Source organism: Emys orbicularis, chromosome 21 (assembly GCF_028017835.1).
Source record: "Emys orbicularis isolate rEmyOrb1 chromosome 21, rEmyOrb1.hap1, whole genome shotgun sequence".
NCBI lineage: Eukaryota > Metazoa > Chordata > Testudines > Emydidae > Emys > Emys orbicularis.
This window is the reverse complement of record NC_088703.1, coordinates 7,151,434-7,170,886: the sequence shown is the minus strand read 5'-3', so window position 1 is coordinate 7,170,886 and position 19,453 is coordinate 7,151,434. Positions and strand designations below refer to the sequence as shown.

General features: G+C 52.0%; 1 protein-coding gene across 1 annotated transcript in view; it reads right to left on the bottom strand.

The window, feature by feature from the left end:
* Window positions 1-5,095: 5,095 nt before the first annotated feature.
* Window positions 5,096-19,453, bottom strand: part of CLPTM1 (CLPTM1 regulator of GABA type A receptor forward trafficking) — a 49,195-nt gene continuing 34,837 nt past the window's right edge. Inside the window, exons 9-14 of the mRNA XM_065420682.1 lie at window positions 16,453-16,546; window positions 15,411-15,601; window positions 13,524-13,619; window positions 12,053-12,188; window positions 6,694-6,861; window positions 5,096-6,174 (exon numbers count right to left, since the gene is read on the bottom strand). Of these exons, the coding sequence (XP_065276754.1) occupies window positions 5,885-6,174; window positions 6,694-6,861; window positions 12,053-12,188; window positions 13,524-13,619; window positions 15,411-15,601; window positions 16,453-16,546 (975 nt within the window). The 3' untranslated portion in view covers window positions 5,096-5,884. The remainder of the gene's footprint in view (window positions 6,175-6,693; window positions 6,862-12,052; window positions 12,189-13,523; window positions 13,620-15,410; window positions 15,602-16,452; window positions 16,547-19,453) is intronic.

Below are 19,453 nucleotides of genomic sequence, written 5' to 3'. Positions count from 1 at the left end.
CCGGGCCCTTGACCAGATCGTCCTTCAGCACGCAGAGAGCCCTCTGGCCCGGTCCAGACCAGCTTGTCTGGCTTCCCCTTCTTGCATAACTCCATGATGGGAGCTGACACAGAGCTAAAGTGGGGCACAAACCTCTGGTAGTGCCCTGCCATCCCACTAAAGGCCTGGGCCTGTTTCTTAGTCTGGGGCAGAGGCCAATATCTGATCACCTCCACCTTGGTCAGCTCTGGCTTTAGGCAGCCACTCCCCACCTTGTGGCACAGGTACAATATCTCTTCCATCCCACCTTGCACTTGCCAGCTTTTACAGTCAGCCCTGCATCCTGGAGGCAACCCAGCTCCCTCTTCACCTGGGACACACGTTCCTCCCAGCTCTGGTGAACGACACAAATATCATCAATGTACACTAGGGTAAAATTCTCCATCCCCCTCAGTAACTGATCCACCTGGCGCTGGCATATGCCTCCTTGAGGCCGAAAGGTAGGACCAGGGATTTGTACAGCCCCAAAGCGGTGACAAAAGTAGGTTTCAACCTGGTATCTGGATGCCAGTAGCCTTTGGTGAGATCCCTGGTCATGGGGTACCGAGTCCCCCCCAACTTGTCAAGGATCTCGTCAGGCCCAGGCATGGGGCAGGCACCAGACATGGTGATGGCATTGAGCTTCCGATAGGCCACACAGAATCGGATCAACCCATCTTTTCTGGGGACCAGCACCATGGGAGAGGCCCCGGGGCTGGTGGATGGCTGGATCACCCCTAAAGCCAACATGTCTCTGACTTCTCCCTCCAGGGCCTGGGCTGTGTTCCCAGTTACTCTGAATGGAGAACACCTGATGGGAGGGCTGGCTCCTATCTCCACCCAGTGGACAGCTCAGTTAGTGAGCCCAGACCAGTTCGAAAACAGCTGTTGGTACGAATGCAGCACCTGTCTGATCTCTGCCTGCTGGGCAGGGGTTAGCTGGTTAGAGAGGAATCTGGTGGCACCTTAAAGACTAACATTTATTTGGGCATAAGATTCCGTGGGTAAAAAAACACTTTTTCAGATGCATGGAGTGAAAATTACAGAGACAGGCATAGATATACTGACACATGAAGAGAAGGGAGTTACCTTACACATGGAGAACCAGTGTTGACAGGCCAATTCAGTCAGGGTGGATGTGGTCCACTCCCAATAATTGATGAGGAGGTGTCAGTCCCAAGAGAGGGAAAATTGCTTTTGTAGTGAACCAGCCACTCCCAGTCCCTATTCAAGCTCAAATTAATGGTGTTAAGTTTGCAAATGAATTGTAGCTCAGCAGTTTCTCTTTGAAGTCTGTTTTTGAAGCTTTTTTGTTGTTGTTTTTTTTTAGAAGTGTTTTTTTTTTACCCACGAAAGTTTATGCCTAAGTAAATCCGTTAGTCTTTAAGGGGCCACCAGCCCTGTTATTTTTGTGGATACAGACTAACACAGCTACCCCTCTGATACTGGTCAGAGAGGTGTATTGATTCCAGCAAGGGGCCGGCTCCTGTCTCAGGGAAGAGACCCATCAGGGGATCTTCCCCCCTCTCCCACTGGCAACACACGGCCAGTACCAGCCTCTCCCTGTCACAGTACAGCTCCATCACGTTGACATGGTCCCCTCAGTGGCTGTGAGCCCGGTGGGGCCGTTCCATCACAATGTTCTCCTCATTCAGCTGATTGATGACCTTGAAGGGCCCGTCCCAGGCAACTTGTTCTTCCTCACTGGGATGAGAACCATCACCTGGTCCCTGATGGCATAGGAGCAGGCACGCGCTGAGCGGTTGTGCCAGACCTTCTGCCTCCCTTGGGCCCTGGCTAGGTTCTCCCTGGACGGACCCATGAGCTCAGCGAGTTTTCCCCTCCCATTCGTCCCTCACCAAGTCCAGGGGTCCCTTCACTCTATTCCCATACAGCAACTGCAAAGGAGAGAACCCCATGGATTCCTGGGCCCTTCCCTGTACACGAACAGCAGGTGGGGTAAATACTTATCCCAGTCCTGCAGATGCTGGCCCAGGAAAGTCTTCAGCATCATCTTCAGGGTCCCATTAAATCTCTCCACCAGCTCGTTGGACTGAGGGTGATACGCCAAGGCCCAGGTGTGCCAGACCCCACACGTCTCCCACAAGCACTGGAGCAGGGTTCACATGAAGTTGGACCCCTGGTCTGTAAGGACCTCCTTGGGAAACCCCACTCTGCTGAAAATGGTCAGCAGCACATCTGCTACAGTGTCTGCCTCGATAGAGGACAGAACCACTGCCTTTGGGTAACGGGTACCAAAATTTACCCCCACCCGAATGTATTTTTTCCCCTGCCTGGGTCGGCTTGCTGAGGGGCCCCACTATGTCCTTGGCCATCTTCTGAAAAGGCTCCTTTATGACAGGCAGGTGTCTCAAGGCTGCTTTACCCTTGTTCCAGGCCTTCCCCACCCTCTGGCAGCAGTCGCAGGACCTGCAGTACTGCTGGACTGAGTCAAAGACTCCGGGTCAGTAAAGGTTCTGTAGCAGCCTCTGCCTGATGCGCTGGATCCCCTGGTGTCCCGAGAGGGACATCACGGGCCAGGTACAGCAGCCTCCAGCGGTACTTCTAGGGGACTATCAGCTGCCTCTGATCCTCCACGGTTCCACTTCCCCTGGGGGATCCCATTCCTGGTACAGGAATCTCTTCTCCCCGAGGAATCTTTTCCTACAGCCTTCCCCGTGCTGTAGCCAGCAAGTTCCCTCAGCTTCTCTAAGGAGGGGTCCTTCTGCAGTTCAGCCTGGAATTCAGTGACTGGAGAGGGAAGTGAAACCAGGTCCCTCTCACTGCCTGCAGTCACAGCCCTCCAGCCTGGAGCACTGGGATTTGGGCTCTCTTGGTGAAGAGCCCCCATCTTGATCTTGGCCACCCTCTGACCAGGCATCTCTGTCACCAGCAGCGCCCTTTTAGCTGCTTCCCCCTGCCTTGGGGCCTCTTGCACCTCTGGACAAGGCAGCCCTGGTTGGCAGCCATCCCGCCCTGGCTGTGGTTCCTCACACTCAGCTGGGGTCTCCGATCCCCCCAGGCTCAGCTTCGCCCCTGCTGTCCCAGTGAGGGCAGGCAGCGAGCCCGCTGCTTTGCTCACAGCATCAGAGCCAGCGTGAGCCACCTCCCCCCATGTGCAGGGGGGTGGGGAGCATCTCTCCGTCCCACTCAGCTCCAGGGCTCTGGTTACAGACAGGCAGGGCAGCTGAGCTTAGCAACTCCTCCCCCGCAAAGAGCAGAGGCCACAGGTCCAGCTGCGCCCCAGACTGCCTGTGCTGTGCCACTCGTGTTCCCTTGGCAAGGGCTCAGTTTCACCACTTTTCAGGGGCAGTAGAGCTGCTCTGAAGCCCACAGAGCTTCTGGGCATGGCTGAGAGAAAAGCAGCATAAGCACATACCTGCCTACTGCTGTGGGTGCATCTGAGGACAAAAGACAGCCCCTCAGAGCCCCGGTGCAGATACTCAAGGGCTTCCCCTGCAAGTTAGTTCATTTTCCAGCTCAGTTCACTGCCGCAGATGTGGGGCGAGTTGGTGTTTGACATGCCAGCCACCGAAATGGCATCTCCCTCTTCAAAACAACCTCTCCGAGCATGATGTGAATGGCACGTTCTCCAGGGCTCCATAGTCCTGAGATCTGCCCCACTGGGACACCGGTTCTTCAGAGGGATGCCTGTGGGGGCAGAACTGTATTTTCTGAATTTTTCAATTTATGTTCTTTCGGGCATGTGTGCTAGACTCCTGGCTAGGGGTCCGAGATGCAGGGGAAGTAGCAGCAGCTGCTCATTTAATAACAGCAGAAGACCTGGACCCCAGCACCAAGGCTATGAATTGAATCAGCTGCTAAAACAATGCCCTCTCCTCCACACTCCCTTGGCAAAGGCACCTGCACTCAGCAGCCCACTGGGCACCAAACACCAACAGTGGGCTTGCAGGAGACACAGGCATGGGCGTGGATGGGAATGAGGTCTGTATGGAGTAAAGCGGAGCAAGCTTCCCAGGCAGCCGCTCCGAAGAGCCGTCACAGCATGGAGTTTCAGGCCACGGTGGCAACGCAGGGGCAGGCTGCGCGCCCGTCTCACAAGCAGCGACCCGGTGCTGAAATAACAGAGGCCAACAGCTGCAGCCAAGCTCCTCAGAAGTCACCCTCCATGCATCATTAGGCGGCTTATGCTCAAGCCAGTGTCCCTAAAGCAGGCCAATGCATCTGCCCCGCAGATGGCTGTGATCAAACCGCTCGGCAATCAAGGAGAGTGACCAGTGTCCAAGTGGCAGCGCAGCCCCTAACCAATTCCCATGGTCCAAATGGAGCAGCAGAGAGGCCAGGGCAGGGCACATCACACCTGTTACTCACCCTTGGGCACTCTGAACATGGCTCTGCTCACTGCAGAAGAGGTCCTGTCTCCTCAGGCAGGCACATCTGCTGACTGAACTGCCCTGGACTCCGGCCAGCCCTGCAGAGCCAACACAACAAAGCAGCAAAGCCAGCGTGGCTCTCGGAGGGCAGGCTGGGTTGGCACGGCTGCAGTTGGCACCTCTGCCCTGGCATCACCTTCACCCAGCTAGCAGGGGGCTCCCGGAGGCAGCTCAGCCTGTTCAGACAGAACTGCATGCTGCAAGGTGATTTTTGAAAACAGGGTTCTGGATGCTGAAGTTAAAAATGTCGTTCCTGCCACTGATAACATGCCAGTCACCTGGCTTGACCTATTTCTGGGAGGTGCTCAGATGGGGGAGGTCTGAGAACATTAGCTAATTCTGGCTTGCATACGGAATGGGACAGCTTTAAAATGTTCTCTGTATTATTTATCTTACCATAACTCAGTGGCGCGACCTAATTTGGACGCTGTGTGATCATCCCATTTTAGAGGACAGTGCAGAACTAGTGGGGGACAGAGAATGATCAAGGCCTGGAAAACTCTCAAATGAAGATACCAAAACAAACAAACAAAAAAAACCAACAACAACCCAGATTGTAACCTTGAAGGAGACAAGATAAATGTCTATAAAACAGTGACGGGTCCCGGAGAAGGTGCTTCTGTTCTTTCTGCCTCCTAACACGAGAACAAAGACCTTCCATTGAATTACAAGGCGGCACATTCAAAACCGACACAAGGAAATAATTTTTCCCACAACGTGTAATTAAACTGTGAAAGTCATTGCCACAGGAAACCACCGAGGCTAAGAACTTAAGATTCAAAAAGGGACTGGACATTTATGGGAATTAACAAAAAAAAAACCCCATACATGTGGGCGGGATATTAAACCTTGGCTTCAGAGTTGAGACCCCAGGAGGAGACCTGATGAGGAGGGGAGATTATTTCACCTCTGTTACTAGGGGTTCGTACACCTTTCTCTGAAGCAGCTGATGCTGGTGGCTGGGCTAGATGGGGCTCAGTTCTGATCCAGTCTGGCAATTCCTACGTTCCTAGAGGAGCCTGCATCCAGGGCAGATGTGTAGAGAGATGAAAGAAGAGGGCAAGGTTTAACGTAACACCCATATGAATTTATTCAATCCAGAGTCCATAGTAGAGTGCAATGATGAGAAATGGGACTTGTTCGGATAATCAGCTCTCTTTATGAAACAGAGACACAACTCTGAGAAACTCCTTAATGTCCTAAACACCTGCACAATGGAACGGCGCTCACAATGATTACTGGATGAGTTTGACTTTAAATACAGAGATACGGGGGTTCTCTCCCATGGATACAGCACATCACATGAATGCCACCAAATTCTCAATCCCTACCCGCCCCAAAGTTACTGGAATAGAAAATAAAAAGCTTTGGAGCCAGAGGACCATAGCAGCTTCCCCCCTTCGCTTTCTGTCCAGTATCCAAGGGGGAGAGTGGAAAGTTAGGCTTTTTTTAAAAATTAAAGTTAGAGCAGGTTAGTCCTTTTTCTTCTCCTCTACTGTTTTCTCCGTCTGGGCCCCAGGGGAGCCATCGGCCACGTCCTCTGTTACTGGTGCAGGGGAGCCATCAGCCAGGCCCTCCTTTATCACCCCCTGGGTGCTTGTTGCCTCCCCATCGGGTAGCAGTGCAGGGGCACAGTCCACTGGAGTGGTACCTTGTGTTAGCTGAGGGACTTGGCCCTCCCCACTTATCCCGAACTCGTTGACGCGCGTCAGATCCACCCGGTAGATCCAGCGCTGATACAGGTAAATGAAGAAGACGACATCTGTGGGAAGAGAGCAGAGCGAGCGTAAACAGCAGGCAAACCCCAGGCCAGATGCCCAGTTCTCTGAACTGCCCAGTTCTCGGTTCCCCATGGCCTATAAGTGCCTCGTGAGCTGCTTGGCAAGAGACCCCCAGGCATGAGTGACAGCATAGCTCAGCTGCAGCCCACTAGGGAGATGCTGAGGCCCTGGGGCAGAAAGGAGGAGGAAAGCTCTCTTTTCTCATGCTGCATGGGGAACTCCCAGGCCAGCCCATGGAGCCATCACTGGACTCCTGGAAGGCTCAGTGGGAGAAGGGCCATGCAGCTGCAATAAGCCGAAAGAAGTGGGGTCTTGAGTGCTGGGATCAGACACTGGTAGGGTCCCAGCTAAGCCTGGGCGATCCCCACACTGACATGCTACACCCCCATCCCCAAGTAGCACGGCATGCTCCAGGCCTGTACGACACATTTGTAAAGGAGACGCCTTGCCATCCTTACAGAGAATGGCAGGGGATAGGAGGCTGGCACTGAGCCCCTTACCGTCTCGGAGGCAGCCTATCCTGTACATCATGGGCATTTTGATCACAAAGGCAAAGAGGTCATCGATGAAGGTGTTGAGTGCTTTGTAGGTGAGCATCCTCCAGGGCAGGTGGGCTACTGACTTCAGTTTGTAGTTTATGAACAGCTGCGGAGTCATCGTAATAAAACCTGGGGAGAAAGAGGGAGAAGTCAGGCGGTGGGCCCCTAGGCGAACTCCAGCCAAGGAATGTACAGTGTGCGTCTGGGACAGGCTGGATGCCAACAGAGCTGGCCCGGGCCATGGAGTTATATCCTGGCAGAAATAAGGGCAAACCTTGCGCACAGCAGCTCTGCCATAAAGCAGGCCCCAATCTCTACGGAGTTCACCACACTCAGAGTCCCAAGAATAAATTGCTGAGGCAGAGGCGGGGAGGAGAGACCGTCTCAGCTATCTGAAATGGCAGAGTCACATTTTTTGCAGCGAGGCCAATCAGCCACCGAACAAGCTACTGAAGGATGGGGGGCATTCCTCATGACTTGAGCCCAAGCTGATGTGCAAGCTGCTGGGCTGGACAGGATTCTCTGGCCTGTGCTGGGCAGGTGATCAGACTGGATGAGCAGAGTGGTTCCTTATGGCCTTAAAATCTATTAAATACAAGAAGGCTGCTCAAAACAGCAGGCACTGCAAGGAAGAAGCCAGTAGTGGTGAGATTACATGAAGGGCCCGAGGCAGCCGATGCTAAGAGCAGGACAGTGGGAGGCAGAGAGGAGGAGGAGGCAGGCTGCCACAAGCCCAGGGAGTGCTTTAAAACAAAGACCAGTTGGCCTGGAATCTGAAAGGAACAGGGAGCCATAGCTTTGGGAGGCTGGTCAGCAGCAAAGCAAGTGAAAACAAAGGGAGTTTGGTTTTCAATGCAGGTCGGGTGTTCTGTGGGTAAATTGCAACACGTTAGCTAAGGGAGGTCATGGCAGCCTTGCAGAGACCAGGAGACTGCAGGTCAAGGTGGACTGATTTAAATCACCTATCAGGAAACCTTGATTTAAATCACGGATTTTAATCTTGCTTTGCATTGGCACTGTTTAGTTCTTTTCCTAAAGAAAGGTCAATTCTCACTGGTTGGTAACAACTAAAACATGCTGATTTGCAACTAACTATACAGCCTTTACATTCCATCGGTGTTTCTATTGGCTAGCCTGGAGGATACACTATATCTATACATATTTTAACCAGTTATATAGCTTAACATACATTTATTCAGATTCTTAATTTTTATTTTATTATCTGAGAAAATGGTGATTCTTATTTACTACAGGATGAATTTTTACTTGTGATTTATCTCAAGTTGCATTTGCATGGGAAAAAAATGCAAAGAAAAAAAAATCCCAGCATTTAAAAATTGTTCCAGTAGTTAAATAAAACTACCTTAAGTGTACTGGATATATAAGGCGGGAAAATAATTTTACCAAATGTGTTATGCATTTAAAACTGATTTATTGAAGAAAGGAAGTATTATCTGTAGCTAGTAAATTGAACCAATTGTTTCTGGTCACTATGGCCTTCAAGACTTTAGAACTAATAGATCTCATCCTCTCACCTTGGTTTTATTCATCGATTGGAAGAGGAAAACAAGTTTTCCTGCTTTTCAACTTCCAATCGGTTTCTCAGCTCTGAATTAACCAGTTGAATAAATGGAGACAAAGGAAAACTCTCTGCACTTGCAGAGGTGACCACTGCTGTCAAAATCACTTTGGTAAACTCAGGGTCCAGACGCTTAGCCAGAGACTTCCACCATTTCAGTGGCTTGACTTTCTTTAAAACTTTGGCAGCACACACAAACTGCTTAATATTATTTTTTATTTAATTGTAGTGATTTTAATAGATTGTAGATTTAGTCCTTAATACAGGCTGTCATAATTGCACATTGAATTTTAAATAGTGTTGGTTTTAAGAAGAAAGGTGTATTGTATTTAAATAAAAAAAAATCTAATTGAAAATCTGATTAAAAACACAAAAATTGTTAGCCCCTGCTGCAGGTGGGACAGCCAGAGGCCCCCTCACGCGCTCCATCTGAAACAAGCAGCAGTCACGGACTGTGAAAGCTCCAAGGTGGCAGCATAATGGGGAATGTGCAGGGCCTAGTGACAAATGCAGACATGGCCTTAGTGTGAATGCTCTGCTCTGGGGGAGAAAACGAACAGCTAAAGTCACTGGAAGAGAAAGGAAACAACTGGATACAGCAGGTTCTTTCAAGTGTTCAGGGAACTTTGCCCAATGGGAACAACCCACACATTGCCCAGAGGGGGGAGATGGGAGAAGATGGCATCAAGGAAAACAAGAAGATGCGGGAAAAATCAATCGGGAACTTTAATCTTCCTTTCCCATTTCCTCCCCCCGCAGACAGTCTCTATCCTAGACACAGAAGGAAAACGCTGAGGACTTATCTACATGTCAAGCCAGGACATGCATCTACAGCACACCAGCTTTCCACATAGTAAACTCACCACATTGTCACTGCTACAGAGTGCAGTGTGCTAAGCTGCACTCCGGCACTTTCACTGTGCTATGGTAGCGATCACATGGGACTCTAGTGTGCAGCAAGCTGGTGCCTTGCAGACAGAGCTGGTGCAAGGAAGTTTCGCGCCCTAGGCGAAACTTCCACCTTGCGCCCCGCCCAGCCCCAACCTCCTCCCCCCCCACTGAGGTGACCCCCGCAGCAGCTCCCCACCCCAGCTCACCTCTGCTCCGCCTCCTCCCCGAGCACGCTGCCCCTGCTCTAATTCTCCTCCCCTCCCAGGCTTGCAGCGCCAAACAGCTGATTGGCACCGCAAGCCTGGGAGGCGGGAGAAGTGGAGCAGCAACGGCGTGCTCGGGGAGGGGGCATAGCAGAGGTGAGCTGGGGTGGGGAGCCCTGCGGCAGCTCCCCCCCCCACCCTGAGGCACCCCCCGTGGCAGCTCCCCACCCTCCCGGCCCGGGAAGCCATGCAACAGCTCCCCACCCCAGCTCACCTCTGCTACGCCCCCTCCCAGAGCACGCCGTTGCTGCTCCACTTCTCCCACTTCCCAGGCTTGCGGCGCCAATCAGCTGTTTGGCGCCGCAAGCCTGGGAGGGGAGGAGAATTAGAGCAGGGGAGGCGTGCTCGGGGAGGAGGCGGAGCAGAGGTGAGCTGGGGTGGGGAGCTCCCGCAGGGGCGAAATTGGGGGCACCGCTTTTTGGCGCCTCAGGCAACCGCCTAGTTCGCCTTAATGGTAGCACCGGCCCTGCTTGCAGATTCCACCCTAGCTTGCCGTGCTCCAACTTGCTGTGTGGACAAGGCTTAAGAGCCCCAGAGCAGTCAGCAGCCCAGCCACTGAAAGGCATCATCAAGAAAAACAAAGGGGCCAGAAGTCTTGAGCAGTGGCTTCATCTCGAGGCATTTGGGCCCAGATAAAGGAAACAGGAAGCACTGTACGAAGTCACGTTGCCCTGGGGATAATGGGTATCCTGAGGAATGCTGGGGAACTCCCATTGATAACTGCCCCTGGAGGAAAAACAATGCACAGCCCCAAACCCCCTCTTAGCCCTAGGAAACGAGCTGAAGCCAGGGGCGGGGATTACGCAGGTGAGTTTCTCTGACACCCGGGCAGCTTGTCTACACTACAAACGTGTTGCTTGGATAGCTATGCTGGCAGAGCCCCCTCGTGGAGACCGCGTAATCCACCAGAAGGAGTTCTGCTGGCAAAGCTAAACAGCTCCGCCACCAGAAGCACTCTTGTGTCAGTGTATGTGTGTCAACGCCAGGGGTTTTGCCAGCATAGCTATGTTGGCTCGGGAATGTGAGTTTCCCCACACTCCTAGGGAACAGAGCTCTGCTGGCAAAACTTTGCCGTGTAGACTAAGCTTATGTGAGGAGGAGACACTGCAAGCTTGGGAACAGCTTCTATGATCACAGCCTGCTTGGATTCCATCAGTTCATTTAGGCAGAAGAGGTTCCACCCGAGTTCACACTAGCAAGGCTGGACTTTGACCCACACAGAAAAGGCAGTTGCCCAGCAATTCACCAGCACGCACTGCCAACGCGCGGGATACAGCAGGAAACAGAACCTCTCTGAAACAGAAGCTGATGATTAACAGAGTCTGAAGTTGCTACAGTAGCTCCCCCACGAGCAGGGAGTATGGCCAGGAACAGACTAGAAGTGTGACTAAGTGAGGGACAGTAAAACCTAATCACTGCAGCCGAAGCCCATGGGGAATGTCAATACCCAGAGTCTGAAAAGAGATTGAAGGTGTCTACACACTGGGGTTAGGAGACAGGAACGAAGAAACAAGGAGACTGCAGCCATCTGCTCTGTATTGTGAGAAAGAGCACGAGAGTGTGCACGAGAGAGAGAGAGACATGAGAACATAGAACATAAGGGCCATACTGGGTCAGACCAAAGGTCCATCTAGCCCAGTATCCGGTCTTCTGACAGTGGCCAATGCCAGGTACCCCAGAGGGAATGAACAGAACAGGTAATCATCAACTGATCCATCCCGTTGCCCATTCCCAGCTTCTGGCAAACAGAGGCTAGGGACGCCATCCCTGCCCACCCTGGCTAATAGCCCTTGATAGACCTATCCTCCATGAATTGATCTAGGTCTTTTTTGAGCTGTTATACTCTTGGCCTTCACAACATCCTCTGGCAAAGAGTTCCACAGGTTGACTGTGCATTGAGTGAAGAAGTATTTCTTTTTGTTTTAAACCTGCTGCCTATTAATTTCATTTGGTGACCCCCTAGTTCTTGTGTTACAAGGAATAAATAACATTTCCTTATTTACGGTCTCCACACCCATCATGATTTTATAGATCTCTATCATATCCCCCTTAATCGTTTCTTTTCCAAGCTGAAAACTCCCAGTCTTATTAATCTTGCCTCATGTGGAAGCTGTTCCATACCCCTAATTTTTGTTGCCCTTTTCTGTATACCTTTTGTAATTCCAATTAATCTTTTTTGAGACGGGGAGACCACATCTGCATGCAGTATTCAAGATATGGGCGTACCATGGATTTATATAGAGGCAATATGATATTTTCTGTCTTATTCTCTATCCCTTTCTTAATGATTCCCAAACAGCAGATGTGAAGCCAGGCCCTTTGCATGTGATATCAGGAGCTGGAGGGCTCCTTACTGGTAAGTGCAATTCAGTATCTCTTCTCCCCGCTGAAAGCTCATCCCAGTTCCAGCCAGACACACGTGACCAGCCTCTAAGACGTGCAGAGCACTATCCACGACCTCCCCCGAGTGTGGGCGGACCCCGAAGCTGGGCGCGCGAGGCCGGGAGGGGGGTCAGGAGGCCTCGGACGGGGCCCAGCGTCTCCAGCAAACTCGGGCACCTAGAACACTGCCTTGTGCACTACTCACCGAACGTCAGAAGGAAGCCATAGAGCATGCTCAGGACCCACGAGTACCAGCCCTTGTGCTCCATGTACAGCAAGCTGTACACGGCGTAGCAGCCGAGCAAGGGGAAGAGAATCCACGAGAGATACCGGAATGCCATCTGGGGAGGCAATATTCAAACGTGACTGGTCAGCTGGGAGCCGCACAGAATCCTGCTCAGGATCGGGGAGGGTTGGGGGGGGGGGGGTGTACAGGGGCCCCGCTAGTTACATACCCACCTCTTTGCAGGCCTGCTGCCTTGCTGGCTCTCAAGCCCTGGCTTCACAGTGGGGGACTCTTGTTAGAAGGGGGTTTCTGAACAGTGCATGGGGTCACAAGGTGCTGGACACATCCCTTCTCACTCACTTGCTAGCGCATCACAGCAGGGCTGGAAGCAGGGTCACAATCCTTTTTCCCTTCTGCCACCACAGCCAAGGAGTGAGTGTGCTCCATGCCCCTTGAACACTTGTCGCTCCCGGGGCTCCACCTCTCAAAGACAGAGGAGGGGGCCAGTAGAGCTACCAGGGGTTCTCAAACTGGGGTCATGACCCCTCAGGGGGTCACAAGGTAACCACTGACAGCCCTTAGCCCCCATTACATTACGCACCCCCCATTTTTAATGAGGGGGGGAATCACCTTCAGAGACTTGCTGTGTGAAAGGGGTCACCAATACAAAAAGTTTGAAAGCCACTGAGCTACACCCATACACCACCTCCCTGGCTCTGGGGATCAGACCAGCAGAGTGACCAAGAGAAGCACCTTGGGCACCCTTTAGCAGTTCATGACTATGACGTTTTGCTGAGATTCCCAGCTGCGTGAGGGTGGGACTGCACCACCACACACATGTGGCTTAATGACAACTATGCCTCAACACCTGCAGCCATGCCAGAAGGAAAAGATTGAAGGGTGTAACTTGGGGCAGCAAGGCCTAGTGTGGGCACTGGGCCACACACTGAGCTGATGGAGGGGATAACGTGGCTGCAGACAGGCACATGGAGGGCATGCATCACTCAAGCAGCTGCCAGGAGTCAGAGGTGAGATAGACCAAGGGGAGTAGCGAACTGGAGACATGAAGACCCACGCGTCCATCCAGCAGAGAGGAGAGGAGGAACAGAACTCAGGGCAAACAAGCCAACAACTAGAACGTGCTGTGGGTTCAGCTCTCTTGCAGGCCCCAGTGTAGCCCAGCTTAGCTAGGGAGCTGCTGTCCTGCTGGGAGAGTAGCAGCTTCCCAAGAAATAAGCTAGAAGGGATGACCAGGGAAACGCTATCCAGGGCACCTCTCCTCTTTCGGGAGCAGGATCCTAATGCAGGGTATACCTGGGTCCCCTATCCCCAGTCAAGGGGTCCCATGTCCAATGGCGTAGGAAGCTAACCCATACTACCCTGGGCCCCCACCTCCCAGAGGGATCCTACCATGCGCTGAAGGAAATCCTCTGCCAGGCATTGGACTTACATCATCGTAGACTTTGGTAGACGATTCTATATATGTTGATTTGTCTTTGAAGGTTAAACGCGGAAAAATCCCAGCGACTTTGTTGTCTCGATCCAGCTGTTTATCCACAAGAGCAGAAGTTACAGGGGAGGCAGTACATAATAAAGGGCACCAACCTGTCCCCAAGGGGGACCCTCCTGAGAAGACAGCCTAGCTGGGAGGTGAGGCTCCACATGATCACTAAGGACTAGTGTCTATTGTCCACACAGCAGATTATGTAGCTCCCTCCCCCACAAGGCCTTGTGTATCAAGGCCTACCAAGAGGGCAAATTATCAAGCAACGGAATGGCTCCAGCATGACCTAGCGCATCAAAAACTACCTTCCTGTATCAGGCCTGGATGGGTCTTGGAGGATGGACACACCAGTTGTGTGTGAAATACCCAGCGCTCATGAATCAATCCTTTGGGTAATCAAATGCTCATGTGCAGAGACCAGATGCACCACCTGCCTCGTGCAAGTACAGCGTACACGAGGATCAGTGTGTCTAGCAGTGATGCCCTAGACAGAGAACACTAAAGAGTACTACTTTGATGAATAAATGTTTTCAGTCCTAAGTGTCAAGACTAACTTCCCTAGAATTATCAAAGATCAGTGTCTCTTTATGGAAGTAACACATCCCCGTATTAAAGTAGAATTAAAACACTGATTTTTAAGCATTTTTTTGAATCTTTCTCTACAAAACGGTTCACGGTTTGTCATGTTTGGCACCACCAGGTTCGTGGGAGAACGGGCATTCGAATGATACTCAACTCAACCCATTTCCGATGACACTATTATCAACATTTCCACTGACCACAGGACCTGGAAGGCAGCAAGTCCCCCGGCCGAGCGGCAGAGTGACACCACTGAAATGATGATCCTGTAGATTTTTACCTCCCAGACCTTTCTATAACTACCTTGCCCTCGGGATGCGGTTTTACTACTCCCACACTAAACAGGAGATGAAGGCAGGCCTGCTGCTTTGAATAACTATTGTTTGTGTCATGTCTGCAATCCACGGGCAGTTTTTATCAGCACACAACTGTTCCAGATAGACCCCCATCTCTCCAGGCTGCAGGGTCACCATAGTGAATAAGTCACCAGGAGTGAACAGAACAGTCACACTGTGAGCAGCGCACGGAACAGAACCCGAGTTGCCAAAGTCCCACTGCAGCGCTGGGGTGAAATCTATTCATGCAATCCCTCAGCTACGATCCTTGGACGCGGGATGCCTACTGGAACCCGGAGAGATTCCTCAGGCAGTGGAGCCCTCTCAACAGCAGCTCCCCGAGGCTCCAGCACACTCCCAGAGCAGATCAACAGACGACCCTCTCCACCTTCAAGTCATGCAGCAATACTCACCTCTTCTCCACATCATTTCCCAAAGGGCTACAAAGGAAGCAACTTCAGTGGGCCACTCAGAAATCGCAGCCCAGAGTAAGTGTGGAGCAAACAGGGATGGATCTCACATTCACTAGCTTTCTGCTTACACTGGCAAGGTGGAGAATTGGGTCTTCTACACAGGGCACCCCTTCAGTCTGTGCATATGCGGCCCACAGTGTATTACCTGGGCCGCAGGGTCCGGGTGGCAGGGGAACGGCAGCCCTGTACCCCAATCCCATGGGGTCCGCACGGCTGCCCCGGACCCCCAACCCTGAGCAGCTGCCCCGACCCTGGACTCCCACCACATGGGGTGGGCCGGCAGCCCCGACCCCTCCCCACGAGGCAGCGGGGAACCCGGCGGACCCTTAGCATATGGACCGGCCTTTAGCACACAGCTGAGTCGGGTCGCAGCTGTGTGCTAATTGGGCACAATGCGGCCTGCAGGCTGAGAACTGCTGGTCTAGTGCAATGAGGCACGTGCTTACCCTGACATCCATGACTTTTGTGATTTTCCAGAGGTCTATGAGGAGCCCGATGAAGACGCTGACTTGAACCACAAAGTTAGTTTCATTGTCCAGGATGTAGAGAAGGACCACAAGTGACTGAAATACCCCAAAGAACACAGAGCGGACGGAGAGCCCCTCCAGAGACTGCCTGCTGTTCCAGAACTGGATATCTAGGAACCAGAGAGAAGAGCATAGAGGGAGAACTTCCTGAGCATAGGGGGGCCCTACAGGGGCAGCTAGAGCCCCACTGCAGGGAGGAGTTTCCGGCTTTCTCCTCTACCTTATGAAAGGAGCAGAGCACAGGTCTACTTGCAATGCCTTTCACTTCCATGAGTGGGAGTGAGTTGTGTTTCCCAGCTGCATGAAGAAGAAAATGGTCAGGCCAGCTCTGTGGGCCATGAAGGTGGTTCAGAAGACCCTAGCTAGAAACCCATCCAGTGTTGGCAGCACACTGACTTTGCCCTCTCCATTATGTTGTGGATACAGACTCTCCTGTGGCTGGTAGGTGTGTGGCTAGTGTGTGATCATTGTGGGGTCATTATACAGACTAAACTCCCAGCAGTGTCAGAGGCATGCCGCTTGCTGCCCACAGACTTTGTAAGGGAAGCACTTGAAGTTTGCAAGCCCCACAACAGCTGAGGAGTCTTATGAAACTGGTGGTTGGCAGAATGGAGAGAGTGCTCCTCCTGCCCTAAAGCACATTGGGGGGAATGGCAAGGAGCAGAGTGCAGAGAGTTAGGGCAGGTAGCAGAGGGACAGGTCAGCTGAGTCAGCCCTGTGGGGCCTCAGCATTTCATCACTGGAGAGCCTGGGCCCAAGTGACAGCAACTATGTTTTCCATTTAGTCACATCCGTGCTCTTCACCTGCCCCAGACGTTCTTCCTCTTACATTCCTATTGCCACCCCAACAGGGCACTGAATAACTCTGCAAGGCCAATGCAGACCCAGGTTAAAAACCCTTCCTAAGAGGAGTGAGGACTGGCGCCAAAAGAGGAGATCTTCACTGCACTGCAGAACTTACCATTTTTGAAGGCAAGAAACTCAAATATGCTGTGAACGATGGAAACGACAATGGTCAAAGCCAGCAGATATGGATTGGTCTCCAAAAGAGCAACCTGGAAAAGAAAACAAAGACGTGAAGGGCCTATCCTGCCCCTCCAGCCAGGCCCCACCCAAAGGGACCCAGAGAAGGCAATCCAGACAGAACTGAGGGTTTCAGGTGGACAAACAGGAGCCAGAACATGTGTGGAAAAATAACCCAACCCAGAGATGCTTTAGTAGGAACAATTGGGGGAAGCAGAAATGCCAACAGATTTCAGAGTCACAGGAAACAGGAAGTTACATTACATCTAAGTGTGCGGGGTACTGTGGATACTCTCCCGGGGACTGAGCAAAGCCCACTGTGTCTGGCTTTCACTCCAGCCACTGTGATGGAGCGAGGATAGGCCCTAAGACTGACAGCTCAGAATAAAACTGCAGTGAGTGGCACAATCGAACTGTTATTGCCTGCGCCAGTCTCAGAACTTATTTCTGTAAGAAGGGATACAGCATTAATAGGATTAATTTCTAAACTAAAGTGAAAAGCTTTTAAAATAAACAAGGCACTTACATCAAAAGGTACACATGTAATTTTAATGTAAGCCTTTTGTAAAACCGCATATACCGAACACTATGTCTCCTGAAAACACTGTTAAAGGGGACCAGCGCTGCCCTGGTTCCTCATGCCCTTCCAGAATGAGGGAGTCCAATTCCCTACACTCGGACACTGCTAGATTAGGAAACGCAGATCCCTGCCCCCATGGGCCCCTCGGGGAAAGCACAGTACCCGTCTCAGACCTCACCAACTGACTGCAAATACTGCCCAGAGCACAGGGAGATTCGATACAAGCAGCAGTGCTGATCTGAACCCCTGCTGGGCACAGAGGAAGTGGTAGGCTGTGTTAGGGAGGGCTGAGGTCCTGCTACAGGCCCAGATCCTGCTGCCAGCCTCATAACCGAAGAGCTACGGGATCACTTTCCATCCCAACTTACCTGTGTTTTTCCAGTGCTGGAGTTTGGGGGATGACGTCCCACATTAACGGCAATGCCCCAGGCAGCTGTTGATGGAGGGGGGGATGGGTTGCAGTGGCAGAGCCAGAGTTTAAGGCCGAAAGGGAACAGTCTGACCTCCTGTCAGTCACAGGCCACCAACCCTCACACCAGAACCCGCACACTAGCCCAGAAACCAAAAGGAGACCAAAGCGTCACAGCCCACAGGAGACTGGACAGGTAGAGAACAGGAGGGACCAAGGGGCACAGTGCCCATGGCCCCCGCAATGGCAGGGAAACAATCAAGTGAGATACACCCAGCTAATCTTGACAAGTGACCAGCACCCACACACAATAGAAGGCAGCAAACACCCCCTCTCCCGAAGTCTCTGCCAATCTGACCTGGGGCAAAAATTCCTTCCTGACCCCCCACTCAGCCATCAGTTCAACCCTGAGCACATGAGCCAGAACCAACCAGCCAAGTACCTGACAGAGAGACGGCTCGGTGACACCTCAGAGATCTGGCCACCCCCACAATGTCCTATCTTCAGCTATGGCCACCTCTGATGCTTCAAAGGAGATAAAACCCTCCCAGAATACATTGAAGGGTGGGGGAATAAATCTGTCTGACCCCTGGCTGGCGGCCAACTGAAATCCTGTAGGACATAAACCCCCAGGTTGCTGAGCCCTGCCCCCCACCATCCCAAACAACCCCATCAGACATTTGCTCTCAAATTTGTTCAGCTTTCTCTCAAAAATAATTGTTTGCTCCAGCAACTCCGAACCTCACCCCTCTGATGTTTAGAAACCTTCTTCTAATTACCAGCCTGAATTTGTTCCTGGCCAGCTTATATCTACTTGTTCTTGTGCCAACACTGTCCTTTAGCTTAAAGAGCTCATCACCCTCCCTGTGTTTACCCCCTTGCTGTATTTACAGGGAGCGATCACATCGCCTCTCAGCCTTCTTTTTACTAGGCTAACAAACCAAGCTCTTCTGGTCTCCTCTCAGAAGGCAGGCCCTGCGTTCCCCTGAGCAGCCTGGTAGCTCTTCTCGGCACCTGTTCCAGTTTGAATTAATCTTTCTTGAACATGGATGACCAGAATTGCACACAGCCGTCCAAGTGAGGTCTAAACAGTACCTTGTACAATGGCATTAGTACTTCTCTGGACGTACTGGAAATGCCTCGCCTATTATCCTAGCATTGCATTTGCCTTTTTCACAGCCACGTCACACTGGTCGGTGACTCAGCCATCCTGCAATCAACCCACACACCCAAGCCTCTCCGCGGCCGCCCCCCAGTCGCTTCTAACTGATGAACCCCCAGCTTGTAGCACCGATTCTTATTATTAGACTATAAGTGCATGACCATGCACTTCATATTATTGAATTTCATCCCATTTCTGTCACTAGTCTTCAAGGTCATCCCACTGCCAGCTCCCCAGAGCCCCACTGATCTAACAGCTGGGGGAGTCCTGGCCTGTCTTGAGCTAGGGAGACAAGATCCAAGAGTAAATCCTGTGATGGTTGACACCATTTCTACAGAGCACTCTTCAGAGCAGAACAGCGCTGACTACACTGGCCTGTTGTACCCAGTCCCAGGAGGCACCAATACAGCTTAAGGCTGAAGCCCTTCATATGTCCCAGGCTGAGTTCACCCCGCCACACCAGAAGCACTGGCTGAGAACAGGAGCGCTCAAAGCTGCCCTCTCCAGGCAAGGAGTGCTCAAAGAAACATTTCTCTCAGTCCTTGCTGAGGGCAGTTCAAGACTGGGCCTGTGCATACTTGGAGCACTTCCTGAAGCCATGGAGTGGCTGATTCTCTATCTCAGAAGAAGAAAGGTGGGTGTTGGGCAGAGAAGGCAGGAATCAAAGCAGGAAGCCAAGGGGACCTGGGCAAGCCCACCAGTTGCAGGGCCAGAAGGGAAGTGCTGGATCTTCCAGATGTGTGCAGAATGCAGCAGCACGATCCAGACTCTGCTGGGGTTTGATAGAA